The sequence below is a fragment of the Pseudophryne corroboree genome, chromosome 7 (genome assembly GCF_028390025.1).
Source record: "Pseudophryne corroboree isolate aPseCor3 chromosome 7, aPseCor3.hap2, whole genome shotgun sequence".
In the NCBI taxonomy this organism is placed as follows: domain Eukaryota; kingdom Metazoa; phylum Chordata; class Amphibia; order Anura; family Myobatrachidae; genus Pseudophryne; species Pseudophryne corroboree.
Window position 1 is genome coordinate 138,451,523 of NC_086450.1, and position 22,651 is coordinate 138,474,173.

Below are 22,651 nucleotides of genomic sequence, written 5' to 3' on the forward strand. Positions count from 1 at the left end.
TTTTCTCTGAGCCTCAGCAGGCTCAGAAAAAAATGCCCTACAATTAGTTTTTTTTCATGAATCCAGCAGCAAAAACACAGGTCTGAATTTATCACCGATAATATGGGGAAAATTCAGTTAGGCCAGAAAAAAACCTCTAGGGTTTTCTTTTTTGCTATATTTTTCAGGTATTTTTTTAAAAAAAAATTATATTTTTTTGCAATTTAATTAACACCCCTCCTCCCCGTTTTTTGCATCCGAAATGTTTCAGATTTTTGAGAGAAAACGCAAAATCCATGGTAATTTAAGTTCACGTACCGATTTGTTTTCACGATCGAGGCTGCGAAAATGGGTGGATATTGGGGATTTTTGTTCGCCTGCTGCAGGTAGGTGAAAAAAAAATCCCAAAGGCTGCCGGCTTTCGTGACTAAGTGGATAGTCCCCAGGAGATCAATTAGGTGCGGTAAATTACTGCAGCTGATTGAATCCCACCCCCAATGTGTTTTCAACCGATAAAATTGAGGGGGGGGTAAATAAATTATACTAAATAAAGTGGAAACTAATTGGATAGGCTGAAACAATTGTGAAAGCCTACCCTAATTTAATTCCCCCCCATAGTATCTCTACCTAAATGGTGATAACATCTTCTTTTGCCTCATTTTGTAATTGAAATGTATTTTTTCTGTAAACACAAGACTACATGATTGTTCTTCTATTGAATTTGTATTTATTATTTAAACAAAGCTATTGTTCTTTGCTCTTCCAATGTGAAACGAAATATCCTTAGGCAGTCCAGCAGCCCCTCCGCTTGCCTAATGATCATGAAACATAAACTGCTTTTTATTAGCAAGCTAAAGCTATTAAACATAAATATATATCTTTTTTTTAAACAAGGAATTTTATTAGCTTTTTAAAAAAAAATTATATTTAAAGCCTCTAGCACTGTACACTTTTTTAGTGACGGTGCTATAATTCAAACTTTTTTTTCTTCTTCTTTCTTTTTCTTTTCTGGTTGATGTACAGTATGTAAAAACAGAGCCGCCTACTCTTTCCAGAAATATTTCATATAATGATGTGCTTTTTCTGCCTAATGGTTTTTTTCCAAACCACATCAACACGTGACTCGCTGCTTTATTCACAGCACATCCTAGACCTGTTCAAGTTGTTCCTTTTGTTTGTATTTACCGTAGACAAAAATAAAAGCCAAGACAATAGTCTGATATGTAATCCCATGCAGAGGTACAGCCGTGGGAGTTAGCAATGATTCATTCTATTACAGGGTGTAGTTAGAGAGAACCACAGATGTCGAGTCAAACCACAAATATGTGTGATCCTTCCAGGTGAGAAAACTAGAAGTGCTACTGCTTCTATTTCATTTCATTTTTGTTTATTTTTTTTTCCTGGTTTTCCTTCTTCCCTTATGCGGTGCCAAAGAGTTACACATATTAAACAGCAGGCCTATTGTGACAGTTATCTAGCAGCCAGCACCGTCTAATCTAAAGTCAGGAGAGACGGACGGACGTCACCGGAAAAGTTGGTGAAATAGTCAGAGAAGTAAAGAAAGCCGCCTCTGAGCTTATCAGTCGATATGTCTGACGTGGAAGATAATTTCAGTGGAAAATCAAAAAGGGCAAACTTTTACCGGCCCGCAATTTTGGAATGCTGCCCTTGCGGGTTCTTTTACTTGGCTGCCACTAATACAGCAGTTTTGGAAAAGTAGCAGAACTGGTCATGCTGAGACTTGTAGTTAAAAATCTGCAACCTCTTGGTGGCATAACTCTGTGTGCACAAATTCACATTTATATGGTTTTAGCTGACTATTAAAATTTTCTTTTTATTGGGAGGGGCGGGGGATGTATTGCAATTCCTGAACATGTTTAAGAATTCCAGTTCTATACATGTCACCAAAGGGATGTCTTTGTGTTTTATTATCTGGAACCCTAGGAAATTACACTTTAAACACTTGCATGAAAAACTAAAAAGGCACTTTGTAATGTGTGGGGGGGGGGGGGGGGGGGGGGGGGGGGTGGGGGGGGGGGAGAGGTTTGATGCCTATTTCCAGACATTCACTGAAAAGGAAGCATTTACGACACTGCATGATGTGTTTGGTGGAAGCAGGGAGAATGTGGGCGATATTTATCAAAGCCTGGAGAGAGAAAAAGTACCAATCATTAAGCTTGGAACTGGCCATTTACAGGCTGTTTGAAAATGGACAGGAGCTGATTTGGTGGTACTTTATCTCGCCAAAATCTCTGCTTGTGTATATTACCATTTATTACAATTTGCTATGTTCTAGAATTTTATCTTTACTGTGATTTTTTTCTATATTATCCATAGTCCCTTTCATTATAAAGTCTAGGTAAACCAGGTAATTATAAAGTGGGTGTGGATCATTAGATCGACGATGTCTAGGTCGACAATGTTTAGGTTGACCACTATAGGTCGACAGGGTTGGAAGGTGGACAGGGTTTCTAGGTTGACGTGCTAGGTCGACATGAGGTGTTGTGTGGTTTTTTTTGTGTCATTTTCTTCGTAGAGTGACCGGGAACCCCAATTAGTGCAGTGTCCCCTCTCATGGCTCGCTTCACTCGCCATGCTTGGGGCAACGTGCCTCGCTTCGCTCGGCACAGATTACCATTCCAATCGTAGTCCACGTGGATCGTTGTATGAAAAAGTTCAAAAAAAAAATATATATATTTTTTTAAAAACTCACGTCGACCTTTTGACCTGACGACCTTCCTACCCTGTCGACCTAAACATTGTCGCCCTAGACAGTGTCGATCTTCAGACCGAATCCCTTCTAAAGCATGTAGTTTAGCACTTTTGGTCCACTAGGCAAATATATGTATTGTGCACATTTTTTTTTCTGTTAACTGTTACACCTCATGGTAGCAATCTATCTTTATTTTATCTGCTCAGATATAACTGGGCTACACACTGTAATAACTCTGCAATGTGCAGCGGTCTTCAGCCCACGCTAAAAAGGCGTGGAAAGGGTTTGGCCAAATAGGGCATTGTGATGCTTGGCCCGAGTGATAGAATCAAACAGCCCATATGTGGTCAGGTTTAGCTACTAGAGTAAAGGGCCCTACACATTGGCTGATCCGCCGCCGAGCTGGCAGACCGCGGAGACGGGCGGGGGGGCAGTGAAGTTTCTTCACTCCCCCCATCACCTGGCTCCGTAGCAGTGCAGGCAAATAATGACGAGATCGTCCATATTGGCCTGCATGCACAGCCGACGGGGCAGCAGCGATGAACGAGTGCGGGGCCGCGCATCGTTCATTGCTGGTGCCTCCACACTCAAAGGTATGAACGTTATCTCGTTCATATCTTTGAGTGATGTCGGCCAGTGTGTAGGGCCTATTAGCCATTGTCCTGGACCCCATTGTCTATATAGTATAAAGATCTCTACTATTTTCCAGATACCATAATGTTTCTCTGTGGCATTGTGTTCTCCTTATCCTCTAGGGGTATAGATGCTTGTGGATTTTTGTGTGCTACGGGGCCAGCTGTTGCAGTGCACTGGTGCCCCTGCATTTATTGTCCCTTTTTAGATGGATTCCAGCTTTTAATCAGTAATGATCGCTTCACAAGTGGTGATCAAATCGCCTAGTATGACATTTGAGGGAAACCTTGGAACTGCCTTAAGCAATTACTATTTGTTACAGCGAGACTACAGAAAGAAGTCTATTTTTTAGTTTTGCGATGTTGCTTGAGAAAGTCTACACATAGAGGAGCCATCTTGTGTATTAAATCTATCATTATGGATATATAACCCACCAGTCCACAAGGATCCAAAGACATACCGGAGGAACTCTAACTAGAGTATTAATAGGTTATATTCTAAGACTGGGTACATATAAGAAAGATAAAGCAGCCGTTGTGCTGTCAGAGCAGCCAATTAGGTCAGCTGTACACACTTAAGGTGCATACACATGGTGCAATATATGCTTACTATTTTAACTATAGTCAAAATCATAAGGAAAGCTAGTCAATATCACACCATGTGTACACAGCTTGCGATACCAATGCACGCTCCCACAGGGTTGGTATCGCAAGAAAATATAGAGTGTGCAGGCAAGGCAATTTTGGCTGTCATACAAATTATAGTATAGTCAAAATCGCACATAGACAATATCTCAAGTAAAGATAGTCAAAATCTCACCGTGTGTATGCACCTTTACCAATCGGCAGCTCGATATGTTGGGTTGGGCCGGACCGACGTCACAACTGGGCAGTCATTTGAATTTGCCAGCCCAGCTTTGATGTCCGTGTCGGCGGTCCCTGCAGCCAGTGCACAGGCAGGCGGTGGATTGCTGTACACACACGGAGATGCACTGTAATATATTTCAGTTATCTGTTGTATCCACTGTGGCATCTATTTATGAGTCTGGGGCTGAGAATGTTCAAGGTCCTATACTGAGAAGGGGTGGAGCTGTGTGGGTGTTGTCAGAGCCATGTGTGCGAGTTGATCCCCCTACCCTATTAAACTCCACTGTCTCCCTTAAAAATAGAAAGACTGGAGAAAAGAAAATAGAAAAATTATTTTAGCCTTATGATGTATGGCCTCCTGCTAGGCCATTGGTCATCATTCTGTCACAATGTAATTTATGCTGAGGCCTGGAGCTGAAGCTCCCTCATTGTTAATTTGTCCGTTCTTCTTGCACTGTGCATTCCGATCAGTGTCGGGATTCCGACATCTGTATTCCGACTGCCGGGATCCCGACCTCCAGGATCCTGACCTCATCCCGTCTGTTCTCCAGTAGGGTGATGTCATTGCATGTATGCACATTTTATAAACACTGAAGTGGTATTTGGTGCAGAGATGTTGAAATATAACCTAATTTTCGTTTCTGATTTGAAACTTTAAATTAAAAAAAAATAAAAACCTCTTTGCACTGATCTGTTAAGTAGGCTGGCAGTTATCAGAACAGACATCAGCATTTTGTGGAGTATTGTTGTTTTGCACATTAAAATGATTAAAGTTTATTTTTACCTCACTGAATTACAGCAGGGCTTGGGGAAAATGGAGTCCGTCTGCAGATGCAGACATCAGAGCTTCCTTGGCAGAGCTTCAACGAACTGAGCCATTTCGTATACGCCTAGAATAGCAGAGCTTGAGGGGAAAATTGATTTGTATTTTCTTGTTTAATCCTTTATTGCAATCCAGAATTAAAATCTGAATAATTTTAATTATGTTTGTCTAAAACTTTTAAAGCATGTGATAGACAACTTAAGGATTTTCAGCTACTGTCATAATTCACCTCCCAGAATATCCGATACCCAGGGATCTGGGTGGTGGCCGTATTTCAGCAGATACTGTAAAGCCACATTGTAAATTTAAATTACTCAAATCTGAGGATATATTGATTTATGGTTTTGTGCTTAACGCTTTATGTGCAGTTTGTTTTCTATTAGTGTCTGAAGTGACCGAATAAGCATCATGTTATTATATAGTGCACCATAACTTGTTTGCCCTATATAAAATATTACACTACATTGTACATCACGTACATAAGTTCTCAGTTCTCCCATATCGCTTATTTAGCCTAGAAATCTAGGAATTACTTCACGGTTACGGATATATAAAATCTGTTATGCAACGTGAAGTCAGCCATTATGAGCCTACAAATTCACCTGAACTTATATTGATCTAATTCATGCATTCCAGTTCATAGGGCAAATGGATAGGAAGCTAGTGGAAAATCAGCAATGGTGGTTTGGCTTATTGAAATGCCAGTTGATACAACTAGTACAGCAATGTAAAATTTGCTATACTGTATCTGGATGTATACTAATTTGTTGCTTTTTGACATCTGAGCGCCCAAGCTCCATTACATCCACCAAATGCAGTTTTTACATTAATAGCAATTCCTACTGGCTTTCATGCAGGCCTAGCCAACCTGTGGCTCTCCATCTGTTGTGAAGCTACAAGTCCTAGCATAAACTAGCACCGTTTAGCTGGTAAAGCATGCTACTACTTGTAGGTTCACAACAGCTGGAGAGCCACATGTTGGTCAGGCCTGATGTAGAACATTTGTGGCATAACATAAATGGTCCTGAGTCGTAAGGGGGGTACTGACGGGGGAGATGTGTGCTGAGCGATCTTAACACAGACCGTTTAGCACTCATCTCTCCCCCCGCTCAGCACAGCGCGATGTGCTGAGCGAGGGGACGGGGGGGGGGGGGGGCGCTCATTTCACACAGCGATGAAGTGAGCGACCTGCTGGATTGAGCCTGCATGCAGGCTCAATCTAGCACCGGCGATAGCGATGCGTGGGGCCGCACATCGCTATCGCTGGGGGGCATACACACGGCAGATGCCTGCATAAAATCTAAGCAATCTAGTCAGATTGCTTAGATTTTAAACACTTATCTCTCCATGTGTACCCCCTTTATTCTCTTCAATTTGCCATGTTAGTAAATAGGCTTTATTTAGTAAGGATATGTTAATTTTATTTTATCATTAAGTTGCCGTTATCTCGTTTTCTTTCTCATCACTTTCCCATCATCTCGAACAAATGCCTGGTAAGAGAGTCAAGTGCTCTCCTCTGCAGTGTGGAAGGGGAGTGGGCAGACTGGGAATTTTATGACAAACGAGAAGCTCTTCCCTTGGACAAAAAGCACTGTAGCTTCCTACTGACTGTTGCTTGCAGTTAGAAAATATGGGCAGTTTTCCTAGAACCTTGTTAGGATAGCTTTTAAAAACAAAAAAAATAATTGATGTGCCTGTAACTTAAGTTACTTTTAGCTCTGTATAACTTTAAAACATTGTAATTATGAGAACACTTTAACTCCTACTTGCCCCAACGCATCTCTTTGGGTTTTTAGTTATCTGGATCTACTTCAAGTTGAAATTTTATGTATATAATTGTTTAAAAGGCACTTGCCTAATGATTAAAAAAAAAAATCTGCTGATCTTAATAAAATGAACTAAATCTATCTACTCTACACTGAAAACCAGAATGTATAAATATTTGCTTAGGAGGACAGGTCTAAAAAGTGTCTAGTATAGTAGACACAAAAAGACCTTGATCTATCAGACAGTGAGAACACCAGAAAAAAGTCTGACCTAATACCCATTTTCCACCAAAAACATGGGTCCGACCCAAGTAATTGAACACTTTCAAGCTATGTCACAGTGGCTTGAAATCCCATTCACACCGCTGGTTGGACCTGGGTTAGAGGTGGATCTTCCCTTTGCCAGCACTTGGAGATGATGCAGCTCTACATAGGCTTTTGGGATGCCCTGGGTCAACAGTTTACAGCACAGGCTACCCGGGTGCGACCCTGATAGCTGCTAGGGTTGGATTCCAAGGTAACTGGACCTGGGTTATATTTCCGAGACCTTTAACACCTAGCCGTGACCTGGGTAGATTCAGCAATTCCCAGGGTTATTGCGGCAGTGGGAAAGGGGTATAAGTAAAACCCTCACTGTAAAGATTTTTTTTTTTTTTTTACCTGTGGCTAGTGTTCCAGCTCTCCGGCAGGCCCTGTGCCATTTGATGCTCTCCTGTTTCTTCAGGCAGCATGTAGTCTGTGGTAAAATACACTGTAAAAAAACAGGGCTATCAGGAGTGGGAAGAGTGTGGAAGACATAGTGAATCAGTGAAAAGATGTGGAGAAGTAGGCCATGGCAACCAATCGGTGTTGAGGTAACATTTATAAAGTGCATTCTGTAAAATTATACGTAGCAGCTGATTGGTTGCCATGGTCAACTTCTCCACTGGCTCACTTCTCCACACTTTTTTCACTGCTTCATGAATACACCCCATAGTGATGACGTGAGCTTGTAGGAAAAGGAGGGAGCAGCTGCCTGAATGTTAGACCAAGGTAAGTAATTTCACATGGGATTTTCTACCCAAACCCCAGAAATAATTTTGAAATAACCAGTCAGTTTCTAACACTGAGCTTTTTCTTTTTCATTTGTAGCCCCATTCCAAACAACTCGCATCTATCTATCTTTCATGAACTGATCAATGCTTGAGATAGTTAAGGTTAATTGTGGGAGAGACTGTTATTCATCAAACTTTTGGCAGTAAGTCTATGAAAGGACAAGGCATCCAGGCTTTTTGCTAACCATAAACTATTTCTGTGAAATGTGATCTGGTTTATGCTGCTACTATCCACTAGCTAGAGATGCCAATTGATTCTACAAGAACTGAACTACAGGCATAGATTTATATTTGCTTTGTTTTCAGTATTTGCAAACTTACTACATGATGTTACGATGTGCAGTTTGCAAAGGGTTCCATTGTTTCATTTGTCCTTCTTGTTTTACCCCCTTTCTTAGGTCTCTGACCAGGAAATTAGAATAACTCAAATTCAGGTCCAGCCAATTGGACTTAGCTTCACAATGGTTACACCACTTGTTGCCATTCCGATGTCACAAGTTACATAAAATGACGTTCATACTGTACAAGATAAATAAATTTCAGCTTTTTTATACTTTGCCTTTTTCATTACAATTTTTTCTTGTTCTTACTGTTGTATAAGAGTGAATTGGACTGCTGGCAAATTTGGTTTTGTTAATGGAGCCAAAGCAGAAGCAACTTGCTGGTCTCTGCCCACAGATCCTTGGATGACGTTTAATCTGGCTGAACATGTGACTACATTGTTCTTACATCAGTACTGAAGTGTAATGCTGCCATAATAATGTACACATAATGGTGGTGATGTATTCATGTATTTTTTTTTTTTTTTTTTTAATTGGTGGTAAAAATCTAAGGATATGAGCAGCTTGTTTAAACACTGAATGAGCTATCCAAATGTTTTTTGGATGCCCATCAGAACAATTAAATTGTTCCTCCAATCAGGCACCCATTAGTTTTTAAGCCCCTAAAAGCATCTGGTTTAGCCGTGCAAAGCGGCTAAACCCGACCAAAATGGTTCTTGCAATCCAGAAAGTCCTAAAGCAGGACTGTGTTTTTTTTTTTTTTTTGCACACTTTTGTTTGCAATCTCAGAAGGCAGTGAATAGAAATGTTGGCGTCAGCGGTGATTATGACCCAATGGCAGAACGATTGAATTGCTGCCACTGGGCGCAATCTAATGACGGGCTCCTAAACAAACAAAACGGAATACTAATGAGGTTTTATGTGTGTATATATATATATATATATATATATATATATATATATATATGTGTATATGTGTGTGTGTGTGTGTATATATATATATATATATATATATATATATATTATATATATATATATATATACATCCAAAAGTAAAGGAGCACTCACCAGTCTTCAAAAGCAAGTTTTCTTTATTTTCAGTGGATCATATGAAACAGGGGTGTATCGACGTTTCGGTCCCCAGTTAGGACCTTTGTCAAGAACATCTAGTATTGGAAATAGCCCCTATTTATACCCAAATGTGGCCCTCCCACCAATCATCCAATTAGAGGGATCCCAAATTTTATACATTAAAATACAAACATAGTACAACAAATACAAACAAGACTTACTAACATATAACAATAAATGTGCAAATCTTACTTTAAAATCGTATATCCATTGTGAACCGCCATATAGAATGCTATAATCACTACAAAAGCGGCGTGCGTTCCACTGCGTCCCGTACTTCCGGTCTGTGGAACGCACGCTCCGGTCACATGACCGGAAGTGTGTATTGAAAGCTAGTGTAGATAAACTTAGAGTGCTCTGCAGATCTCAGTACTTCCTGTCTCTGGAACGCACGTTCCAGTATCCTATCAGGGAGTAATAAGTTTATATAAATAATTGCCTCCGTTATGATAGTGGTCAATAGTCTAAAACGAGATACTAAAAAGTATTAGACTGCTGTGATTATTACAGAAGCAGCGTGCGTTCCACTGCGTCCCGTACTTCCGGTCTGTGGAACGCACGTTCCGGTCACATGACCGGAAGTGTGTACTGAGAGCTGGTATAGATAAGCTTAGGGTGCTCTGCAAATCTCCGTACTTCCTGTCACTGGAGCGCAAATTCCAGTATCTTATCAGGAAGTGATAGATATATGTAAACAGTTGCCTCCGTTGTCATAGCGATCAATAGTCTAAAACGTGATTCTAGGAGCATTCATATATTAGCAAGTATCACCATGGATATATGTATCTCAAACAAGGCCATATTTGGCTAATATTACAAAGACTCTGGTATGATTACATTCTAATAGTGTAAAACTATACTGTTGTTATCTAGTTTATCTGTCAACAAACTTCAACAATTAAGGGCATGGGCACAGACCATCCTTATTATGGAAATCCAAAGTTGCAGAAAAAAATATATGATAATAGGAAAAACAAAAAGTAAAAAGTAAAAAATAAAAAATAATATAAAAATAAGAATAAAAATATGTATTTATTGAAGATGTGAATTTAGAGGATTATTCCAAAAATATTCCATAGTGAATGCCTTCATTTAGGCCTCGCGGGCGAATAGTGTCAAGCCGGTAGATCCATGATGCCTCTCGTTGCAACAATAATTTTGCTCTGTCTCCTCCCCTTTTCAGGGGTAATATCCGATCTATGATCATGCATTTGAGTGATGCCAGAGTATGCTTCGCTTCATAGAAATGCCTTGCAACAGGCTTGTCTGAATGTCCAACACTTAGTGCTGTTCTGATGGATAGGCGATGATTCGCCATTCTTTCTCTAAATGGACGAATCGTTTTGCCCACATACATCAGAGAGCATGGGCACATAAGTATGTAAATGATAAAATCAGACATACAGCCTACTCGCTGCTGAATCTTAATTTTCTTTCCAGTATGCGGATGATGGAAATATTCACCAGAATTCATACTTCTGCACGTAGTGCAGTTGACACATCGATAGCACCCCATTTTCTGTGGTTGTAACCATGAGTCAGAGTCAGATTTTAGTGATCTATCAGGTTGCATAAGTATATCTTTCAAATTTCGCCCCCGTTTGAAGCTAATTAGAGGCTTAGTTGGTAGATATTTGTTGAGAGCTGGATCACTTTTCACCACCGTATATATATATATATATATATATATAATGTGTGTGTGTGTGTGTGTGTGTGTGTGTGTGTGTGTATATATATATATATATATATATATATATATATATATTTACCACAGTGCGGCACTCTGCTTGTAATAAGCAGTTGAGTTCAACAACGTTTCAGTGCTCGCAAGCACTATCGTCAGGTTTATGTAATTTTTTTAATTTATTTTTTTCACACACACATGGGACTGAACCACAAAATCATTGCACCATAGCACATTCAGAGACCTACTTGCCGCTGGGTGGCTTCTTCAAATCAACTTAATGGTATCAAAATCCGTTCAAATGCAATTAAGAACAATCTACAATCAGACACGGCCTCCCCTGCAGCACTGTCACACGGTGGTTTCCACTTCACACACACATCTAGGCCTAATAATAGTAAAGGTGGTGGGGTTGGAATCTTACTGTCAGTTTTTCACATACACTGTTCTACCTCAGGTTCCATCACTCGCATTCACATCATTTGAAGTTCACTCTATCAGGATTTTCACCCCCTTCTCTCTGCGTGTTGCAGCTATCTATCGCCCTCCTGGGTAACCTAAACAACAATTTCTAGAAGATTTTTCTGCCTGGCTCCCACACTTCTTATCCTCTGACATCTCCACCATCATTATGGGCGATTTCAATATAGCTCTTGACAGTCCACAATCTGTTCATGCATCCAAACTCCTCTCTCTAACCTCCTCTCTTGGCCTAACCCAATGGTCCGACTCCTCTACTCACCAGAAGGGCCACTGCCTTGATCTTGTGATCACCAGGCTCTGCTCAGTTTCCCAACTCATTAACACTCCTTTCCCTCTCTCTGATCACAACCTGATCACCTTCACAATCTCTTCTATTACTTTAAATTCTAGGACACTAAAACCAAGCAAGCCTCCTCTAACACGCAGAAATACTAACAATATAAATTTTCAACAACTTTCCACTTCTCTGCAACAACGTCTCTCACCAATCTTTACATTCACCACACCTGACACTGCTGTATCCCACCTGCACCAGACCCTAGAGAGTGCCCTTGATGAAGTTGCTCCAGCTACCCATCACACTCCATGTAGGCTTAGATGCCAACCATGGCACTCTAAATCAACAAGACACCTACAAAAACTGTCACGTAAGGTAGAATGTCAGTGGCGGAAATCTCAGAATCCAAGTGACTTTCTCACATATAAGACTACCTACCACTCCTATCGTCAGGCCCTGGACACTGCCAAACAAACATATTTCCAATCTCTCATCTCTTATCATGCCACCAACCCCAAACGACTTTTTAATACATTTAAATCACTTCTTTACCCTCCCTCACCTCCCCCACTAGCTACTATCAGTGCACAAGAACTTGCTTCCTACTTCAAGGATAAGATTGATAAAATCCGAGATGAAATGGTATGCTCTAACTCAGCCAGTGACCTGCTCAAATCCCTATCTGAACCCTCTGGCACTTTCTCTTCATTTGATCCCACAAGTGAAGATGAAGTATCAACACTCTTTTCATCCTCCTACTCCACTACCTCTCCTCTTGATCCTATACCCTCACAGGTCAGCAAAAGTTTGTCTCCTGTGCTTATCCCAACCTTAACTAAAATCTGTAATCTCTCTCTCTCTCTCTCTCTCTCTCTCTCTCTCTCTCTCTCTCTCTCTCTCTCTCTCTCTCTCTCTCTCTCTCTCTCCTGGCATCTTTCCATCTCTGTTTAAACATGCAGTGATTACTCCCATTCTGAAAAAAACACAACTCTGACCCTAACACACTCTCTAACTACCGTCCCATTTCTCAGCTACCCAGTCCCTCCAAGCTACTTGAGAGACTTGCCTACACTCGCCTTACACACTTTCTTAACTCCCACAACTTATTGGACCCACTTCAGTCAGGCTTTCGTGCCCAACACTCCACGGAGACGGCACTGACCAAAGTAGTGAATGATCTGGTCACTGCTAGATCAAAAGGCCATTACACACTACTTATTCTTTTAGATCTCTCTGCTGCTTTTGACACTGTTGACCACTCTCTTCTCATACAAACACTAGAGTCCCTAGGTCTCGCCGGACACGGCCCTTACTTGGTTCTCATCCTATCTATCTAATCGATCTTTCAGTGTTCGCTTCTCTGATTCTACCTCCTCTTCTCTACCTCTATCAGTTGGAGTACCGCAAGGCTCAGTCTTAGGTCCTCTGCTTTTCTCAATCTATACCTCCTCTCTTGGTAAACTAATCAGCTCCTTCGGATTTCAGTATCATTTGTACGCTGATGATACTCAAATCTACCTATCCTCCCCAGATTTATCACCATCTGTATTGGCTCGTGTCACTGGATGCCTGTCTGCCATTTCATCTTGGATGTCATCTCGCCATCTCAAACTCAACATTTCCAAAACAGAATTAATTATTTTCCCACCAGCTAAGGGTAGTTACCAACCTGATATTGCCATAACTGTTGACAATGCAACTATCCACCCTACCCCACAAGCTCGCTGCCTAGGTGTCATCCTTGACTCTGAACTGTCGTTTGTTCCACACATTCAATCTGTCTCTAAATCATGTTACATGCACCTCAAAAACATATCCAAAATACGCCCTTATCTTACACAAGACCCTGCAAAAACTCTGATCCATGCACTCATCATCTCCCGCATTGATTATTGTAATAATCTCCTTACTGGTCTTCCCAAACATAGGCTCTCACCACTTCAATCCATTTTAAATGCAGCTGCGAGGCTAATCTTCCTCGCCAGACGTTCTTCGTCTGCTGATCCGCTCTGTCAGTCCCTACATTGGTTACTGGTATTCTACCGTGTCAAATATAAAATACTTTTACTTACATACAAGGCTATTACCCAAACTGCACCATCATACATCTCCTCACTCATCTCAAAATATCTCTCTACCAGACTCCTCCGCTCTGCACAAGATCTGCGTCTCTCATCCAGATGTATTACCTGTTCCCACTCAAAATTACAGGACTTTACCTGGGCTTCACCCACTCTGTGGAATGCACTCCCATGCACAATAATACTCTCCACTAGTCTCCAAACCTTTAAACGTTCCCTGAAAACTCATCTCTTCAGACAAGCCTACCAAATTCCTGACCCACACACATAACCTTCAATGCTTCCCTATCCAGTTACATTCCCTCTGCACAGTCCCCATAACCTCACATTTTGTCTTCCAACATTGCTGGGTGATCATATCATACAACCCATTAAGAACCTAGCAATCTGGTGGACCATTATGCAATAGGTAGCATCTATCCTTGTGTATCAATGCCTACAGTATTTCCCTATATATTGTAAGCTTGCGAGCAGGGCCTTCCTACCGCTATGTCTGTCTTTGCCCTGTTTTGTTCTATAACTGTTGTTCTAATTGTGAAGCGCAACGGAATATGCTGCGCTATATAAGAAACTGCTTATAAAATAAATAAATAAATATACATTTGTGAGATGAGGACTATTGGCTATTTAAGCACAACCGTTTATTGTCTGGCTATGGTACAAATAGCCCCTACATGCACAAGGAATATAACTGACCATAATTGGTTCAAGAGTATTAATTCTAAATTGTTTATAGTTCTGCTAAGGGCTAAATGAAACGCAAAACTAAACCTGGTTTGCCGAAACCTGGACTAGATCTGTTGTGCAGCATGTTAGGTGGAATGTAGAGACATCAAGTCCCTCTTTCAATTGGTTGAGACTCCGAAAACCTAGCAAATTGTACAAATCATATTTAGATTTAGTCACCATCTCTTTTATTCCATGTGTTCCGCCCACCATGCTGCTCAAACGTCTGTTGCTAATGTAGTTGCCACATTACTCATCACTAATTTTATATTTTTATGTGAGGGTTGTGTTTTATATAGGTGCTTTATCTAGGTAACCTATTTTGACATTATGTCCATTAACTTGGAAAAACAGATAAAGGTCAGATCCATTATTTTTCTACTATTACTTTTGCATATACAGAGTAATGCCATAAAGAGGGGGGAGGCTGGGAGCAGGTCAGGTCTCAGTAAGGAACACTGCAAATTAATTTACTGAGGATGGAAAGGCAGAAGACCCCAAATACAGCCCATTCCACATAATCCATACCCTTTGTGTAAAATGACAACTCCCAATTCCATAAATATAGACCTCACGGTGTGCATACTGTAGGAAATATTGCTTCCTCCAAAGTAATAGCTTTTGGCCAGTTCTGTTCTGATGTAAGAAAGTACTTGTGTATGTCACTAGCTGCTTATTTATGTATGAGCATTTGATTAATCTTTAAAGGACTGCTAAAAAAATTGCTAGGCAATTGCCTATTACTAATATGCAGCAGCAAGAATAGTAGTTTTCCATCTTCATAAGCGCTGTTGGACATCTTTGTAACTAGAGAAGTCTGCTGGACAGTGTGTGACAGAGAGGAATCCTTTATATTATGTAGACTAGGGATGTTATGTTTTGTCTATGGAACATACTTTAGTGCCATGAGATTAAGTACAGCCTGAGTCTTTGTCATCTTCACTGGAAGTGTGGTCTGTCTGTGAGTGTTTATGTCTGCTGCACAAAAAAGAGCCTCTTTGTAACATGTGCCAAACTTTCTACAAAGAAAACCACGAACAAACCGTTCATTTATTCACTGTCTCTGACCAGGTTAACTGATTCTGGAATAAGAACTAGAATTAAGCATAACTGTACAATATAGGGGAGAATAATGTTTTTTTTTCCATAGGTTTTGATTAGCGCAATTTTGCTGTCAACAGTTTATTGTTTTAAAATGCACAAGTGATTTTAGAGCTGCAGTACCACTTCTTTTTCCTTTTGGAACTGGCAAATGAAGTCAAATTGTTTTTTTTTTTTTGTTTTTTTTAAAGCTTTCATTAGTGGTTTCTCCCCCCCAAATTGCCTGTCCTCCTTCAAATCATTATCTCCTTTTCAAACTCGCTCTAAGGGTAGGATGCATGACACATCACAGTTTGTATGCGATACATCCCATCATAAGCATAGCGACCTTTAGTGATGCTGTTTGCTTGAAAAAAATGGCAAAGGTCAGCACTCCCGGTGAGAGCTGTCCTTTGCGATAGTTTGGATTTATGACACGAGGGTCCTAATGCACACGCGCCATGGGGGGTGATGGGAGAGATCCGTTCGGATCCCTTTCAGAGGGAAGTGCGATAAGAAGTCCATAGACTTCTATTTGGCAACACCATCTAAAGATGACGTTGCCTACCGGGTCCAAGCTCCTGAATTTATTTTATTCTGGAACCTTGGCGTATAAGCGGTCAACTGAATATTTGGCGGTTTGGACGCATTTATAGCTATGATGCATCCCGCCCTAAAAATGGCTACCAGTCGGATATACCTTCTCACAGCTCTCAGCATGTCATTCACGGGCAGAATGGGAGGACTTTACTAATATACACAGAACAGACGTTCATAAGAATGTTCCATAACCTCTTTGCTTACTACATCATGTGACTGTGGTTCTCATGGTAGTTATGACACTGTACAGAATTATGAATCATTAATAGCAGCAAAAACAAGTAAAGGAAAAATGTAAATACCAAATCTATTTCTTTTAGTTTGTCATTGTTTTAATTAATAAAGTTGATGGAATTGCTGCTTCAGTATGATTTACAGGTGTTCCTGCTCCTGTCTATAATACAATAGAGATTTCTGGTGTTCTTAAGGAAAACATGTATTTATAAGGAATAATGTACTCACTGCTGCAAATTCTAAGGATATTAGAAGACCCATCAGGTTTGAGAACTGTATTAAAGCTTATGTATGGTATTAGGACACCTGAATTCTAATGCTTTTATAATTCACAGTTGTAAGTGTCTCCCATGTAATATACCAGTTTAGGAAACCGGTGCCTGTTAAGGTGCTGTTGAAGCAGCGCGTGTTGGGACTTGTGATGGAAAAACGGCTAGCGAGCTACAGGTTGCATTAACCTTGTTTTATTGCCTGAAGTATATTATTTTGGGACCGGTGTATTTGGTCCAGTAAGTCATGTGTAATAAATGTAATGTTACTGGTTATATTATAAAGAGCAAAGACCACACGTCTCCCGGATGTAAATTGCTTTTGAGTGAGTAATGTAATTGCCTTTATACTGATCCTCTAGTACAGGCATGTCCAAACTGCGGCCCTCCAGCTGTTGTGAAACTACATATCCCAGCATGCCCTGACACAGTTTTGCTGTCAAAGAATGCTGAAGCGGTGTCAGAGCATGCTGGGATGTGTAGTTTCTCAACAGCTAGAGGGCCGTAGTTTGGACATGCCTGCTCTAGTATTTATATCTTTTTAGTTTTGTTCAGAAAGACTTCTGAGCAGAATTAATTGTGCAGGTTAGCTTTATCATTTTCTTAGATGTCTCTAATGCCGAGCATCCGTTATACAATTATCTGCCAATATCGTCTATTGGATGTTGACCACATCCACTTTCTCACAAGTTAATCCTTACTATTTCTCTCATAATTACTCCACTCTTATACTGCGTACACACTATAATGACACGTCAGTGGCCCAGAGGTCGTGCTCCCAGAGCGGCTGGTCCAGGTAAGTATACACACCTAAACGACGGCCACTCGATAAGTCATCCTGATGTCACAACTGAGCAGGCTTGAATTTGCCTGCCTAGCTGTGTCGGCGCTCCCTGCAGCAATTGTACCGGCAGTCGGACCTCCCATACACACAGCTAGATGTGCTGATATAGCTTTAGATATATTGGCTATCAGCTGTGACGCAGAGCGGACGCAATTTGTCTGTGAACGATGTAGTTCGTAGACATATCATTTGTACCCATCCGCCTAAATGCTTTTGATATATTGCTCAGTGTGTTTCCTTCTTTAGCTATGCAAATGTATTCTCCTGGAGCCCACCCTCCGTAGCTGTAGTGATATATTTAAAGGTGTGTACACACAGCACGATGCGCCGCACAGCCCGACACTGACTAATCGATGGTGCCGGAGCCCAGCCCCGCAGATATATTCAATGTTGGGCTGCCTGCACAGTCTATTGTTTTTCTTTCAATGCCGATCCCACGGGACCGCACATCGGCATCGCAAGCTGTGTACACACTGTGCAATATGCACTAACTTTACTTACGATTTTAACTATTATAGTCAAAATCGGAAGGAAAGTTAAGTGCATATCGCACCGTGTGTACACACCTTAACACTGCCTATTGTGGATGAACATGCACATCTGATTAGATGTGCCCTTTGTAAGATTATACACATAGGATCAAACATATAGCCCATGTACACAAAGATTTTGCCCACTCTCTGCAGTCATTTATGCAGTGTGGCTGTGAGACACACACAACTTTAAGAATGTGATTACAATGACAGGGTTTTTCGTATTGCTCAAAGGCTGATTTGTTTAGATCAGCTTATTGATTCAATTCATGTAGGAGTGTTACTTAGCAATATCCTCTGTATTGGCCTATTTATACGGAAAAGATGTTAGAATTTGGCTCATAGTGTGTGTGTGGTGTTTTTATTTTTTATTTTATTCGACTGGATATCTCTCTCACAGCCTTGGGTAATGATGCGTCAAGTAGATTTTTTATTTTTTGACTGTTATATTTTGAAACAATACATATCGCCTAATTCAGACCTGGTCGTAGGTGCAAAATTGTTGGCAGGTGGGCAAAACAATGTGCACTGTTGGGGGGGGGCAGATATAACATGTGCAGAGAGAGTTCGATTTGGGTGGGTTATATTGTTTCCGTGCAGGGTAAATACTGGCTGCTTTATTTTTACACTGCAATTTAGATTTCATTTTGAACGCATCCCGCCCAAATCTACTCTCTGCACATGTTATATCTGCGCCCCCCCCCCCCAGAGTACACATGGTTTTTTGCATCTGCTAACAAATTTGCAGCTACGTTCAGGTCTGCATTAGGCCCATAGTTACTTCTTTATAATTGTTTTCTCAATTACTCGGGCAATACTTCCATGACCCCAATTCTGCAAATCAGTGATCTGATATTAACATGTTAAAAATCCCTAACTTGCCTTGCCAATCATGACCATTGGTTCGTCGTAATCGGAGAGTCTGGCAAATCCAACATGTTGGATTTCTCCAATCCCCCTGTGTTGGCTGAATGGGAAATTGCCCCAATACAGGTTAGCTGTATGCACCCAATTAGACCCCCTTTGGAAGTGTCTTAATAAAATAAGAATGTATGATCGAATTGGGTAATTCTGTTTAGACTGACCTCCCAGCTACTATGTTTGACAGAGAAGCACCAATTCACCTTTGATATAGATTATGCCCCTAAACCAAGATTTACAGAACTCACAGGAAACAGAATGCAGGAATTCAGAACCTATGAAACTTTAATTACAAATGTTTAAAGTCCTTCAAAATGTTCTCAAGTTTGGTTTAGCACACCATTTATCCCAGTTCTTTACCACAACCTAATCCTGTCCAATGGTGGAATTACTGTAGGTGCAGCAGGTACAGCTATAGCTGTGGTGGGGATACATACGGGATGCCGGCTGTCACTATGTAGACAGTGGCATCCAGTCTGGCTCGCTGCGCTCGCCACGCATCGACCCCGGTGGCTCGCATAGCTTGCCGCAGGTTCTATTCCCACTCTCCTGAACACTGGGATCCCGACAGCTGGTATATTGACTGCATATCCTAGGGTGTATGGCTGTCTTGTCTCTCATGTTTTTGAGGTTTTTTTTGGTGGCCCCTGGGCAGTACGTGGGGCCCATATTTATGTATGGGGCCCACAAATGACTAGTTACACCCCTGCTGATATCTGTATATTTTGGATTATTTGTACATCCTAATTAACTATATATATTTCTTTTCCTAGAGCTGTACAATGGTAGATGGTGGTATGATTCTTCCCTTACTTATGATGATAGCCTTTTCGTCTCCAAGTATGGAAGGTAAGTAACTGAAATTGGTGATGTTCCTGTGTTCTGTATGTCACTGCTACATAATTGTATATAGAGAGATTATGCTCCTCAATCCAGTTAACCCATGGCCGTGCAATCAGAAAAATCGTACCCGGTCCAAGCAGAGCTTAAATTCTATTCTCATCTTCAGAAGTGCCTGCACCATGGTGATAGGTTATTAGGCCTCTGACTGATTCTTCATCATATGTTTGGTCTGAGAGGAAGTTTGTCTGCAAAGAAATCCTATGCAGGTCAACAATGCCATCCACTGTTGCACTGTGCCCGTCCATATGGTCCTGGAAGTTTTACTTGGGATGTTCTTCTGCTTGCATATATTATTTTGGCAGCTAAAGTGTGAAATCCTCACGAGTGATACAGGACATCATTAACTTTCCTGTTATTCAGAAACTAGTCTGAACATCTAAACCTCACACACCCTTGTTATATTCCAGATCTCAGCCAAACTTGAACACAAATTTACGGCTTGTTAAATAATCCCTCCGCCTATTATTTCCTTATTTTAAAGTCCTATATTTTGTAATTTTAATAGTAATATACACAATAGCATAACATTCTAAAAAAAAAATGAAAAGAATTTGGGTAGTAATCGCTTAAAATCTGGTCCTTCTCTGTGTGCTTGCCATGTTTAACATTCCACGATGTAAAGTCTTCTATGCCATGCACAACACTGTGGAGTTTGTTGGGGTTTTTAAAAAGGACGATTGATAATAAGGTACGGAATCTTCTGCTTAGTGAGCCAGCACGCCCTCCCTCCCCTGAGGCGTGTTATGCACTGCTCTCACTGCTGACAGTGTTATGTCTGGGCCGAGCTTGTCTGGGGAAAAAAATAAGGGCCATTTAAACAGATCAGCATACTTCAGTGAAAATAAGTGACATGCTACTGATTTTGTTTGAGAGAGTTAATGTGTTAATAAACCATTGTGTGAAGAAGACTCTAGATCATATTAAGCTACTGGATCTTCCTTTTAATATATCTTTTTACATCCAATGAAAATATTAGAAAAAAATCTATCTCTTTATCAAGAAAATGATGGTGACGCTCGGACAAAAGAAGACGAATTAAAACGAGTATCTTTATTCTGACGTTTCAATGTAGCTTCATTTTCCTCACGGAAAATAATTCAGTGAAAACAGCATACCCCTATATAGTAAACACCCGGAAAACAATTGCTGCTACTTACATGCATGCACTGTAAATGCCACATGTGCATGCTGACGAGATCCTGCATAAGGCTCTATTGACGTGCTCAGAATACACGCTTCCATAACAACTGTCACTACCAGCAACATATTTACAGCAACAAATGTGCATACTGATAGGTAGACCTCATATTAACAAATACACTTTAAAGGAGTATGAAATGGTTACTACTGTACTAACCTATTGTTACCTAAAGGACAATGGACTGTTACTCAGAGATGGCATAATTATTGATTAATGGCCCAAATGTGTTAAGCCTGAACAAAAGATAAAGTGGAGATAGATAAAGAGTGATACTAGCCAATCAGCTCCTGTTATTTTTCAAACACAGGCTGTGACGTGGCAGTTAGGAAGTTGATTGGCTGGTCATTTTTCACTCTTTGGAAGGGTGTGAAGAAGATGACACTACAGGTGTGAGGATAGGATGAAATGAGGCTGGTATACTTAGCTAATGGAAGAACTTCCTTTATCCAAAGGTGATGAACTTCAATCAACGAAGTGGAAACTCATAGATATATGAAAAAAAGGAAGAAAAACCACAATGTGTAGTAAATTCTCAACAATAGATAGGCGATTAGGATATTTTGATCTTCATGATTCTAAAATATTTCTCTATGTGATAGATGAGTTTTCAATGCTATGGTCCAAATGAGCATACCTCGCTTACAATGGAAGTTTGCGAAATATACACATAAAGGTATCGTTTATGTGTAGAGTGCTTTTCACTTCTATAGGTGGCGAGTATTCTGTGGGTGTTGAGAATTTATTTTACATATTGTTTTTTCTACCTTTTTTCATATATCTGAGTTTCCACTTCGTTGATTGAAGTTGATCACCTTTGGATAAAGGAAGTTCTTCCATTAGCTAAGTATACCAGCCCCATTTCATCCTATCCTCACACCTGTAGCGCCATCTTCTTCACACCCTTCCAATTTCTGTTTTCTCATACGTCCTAGAGGATGCTGGGGATGCGTCAAGAACCATGGGTTATACACTGGATCCGCAGGAGACATGGGCACTTTAAGACTTTAAAAGGGGTGTGAACTGGCTCCTCCCTCTATGCCCCTCCTCCAGACTCCAGTTAGTTTTCTGTGCCCAGTTAGACTGGATGCACACTGAGGAGCTCTCCAGAGTTTCTCAGAAAAAAGACTTTGGTTTATTATTTTCAGGGAGACCTGCTGGCAACAGGCTCCCTGCATCGTGGGACTGAGGGGAGAGAAGTAGACCTACTTCTGTGAGTTTCAAGGCTTTGCTTCTTAGGCTACTGGACACCATTAGCTCCAGAGGGTCTGATCGCTAGGTACGCCTAGATGCTCGTTCCCGGAGCCGTGACGTCACCCCCCTTGCAGAGCCAGAAGTCAGAAGCCGGGTGAGTAGAAGATCAGAAGACTTCAGTGACGGCAGAAGATTTCAGTGACGGCTCATGCTCCCACATACACAGAGGCATTGCAGGGCGCAGGGGGAGGGGGTGCCCTGGGCAGCATAAAACCTCAATAGCGACTGGCATAAAAGTATACAGTGCCTGGGCACTAAATACAGACCCCTGCCAGTAT

The 22,651-nt window shown here is 40.9% G+C and overlaps 1 protein-coding gene across 2 annotated transcripts in view; it reads left to right on the forward strand.

The window, feature by feature from the left end:
- ACVR1 (activin A receptor type 1) overlaps positions 1-22,651 on the forward strand; it is a 114,194-nt gene that overhangs the window by 41,073 nt on the left and 50,470 nt on the right. For both annotated transcript variants that reach the window (XM_063933697.1, XM_063933698.1), the window contains one exon: positions 19,792-19,867. In XM_063933697.1, the coding sequence (XP_063789767.1) occupies positions 19,801-19,867 (67 nt within the window). In that variant the 5' untranslated portion in view covers positions 19,792-19,800. The remainder of the gene's footprint in view (positions 1-19,791; positions 19,868-22,651) is intronic.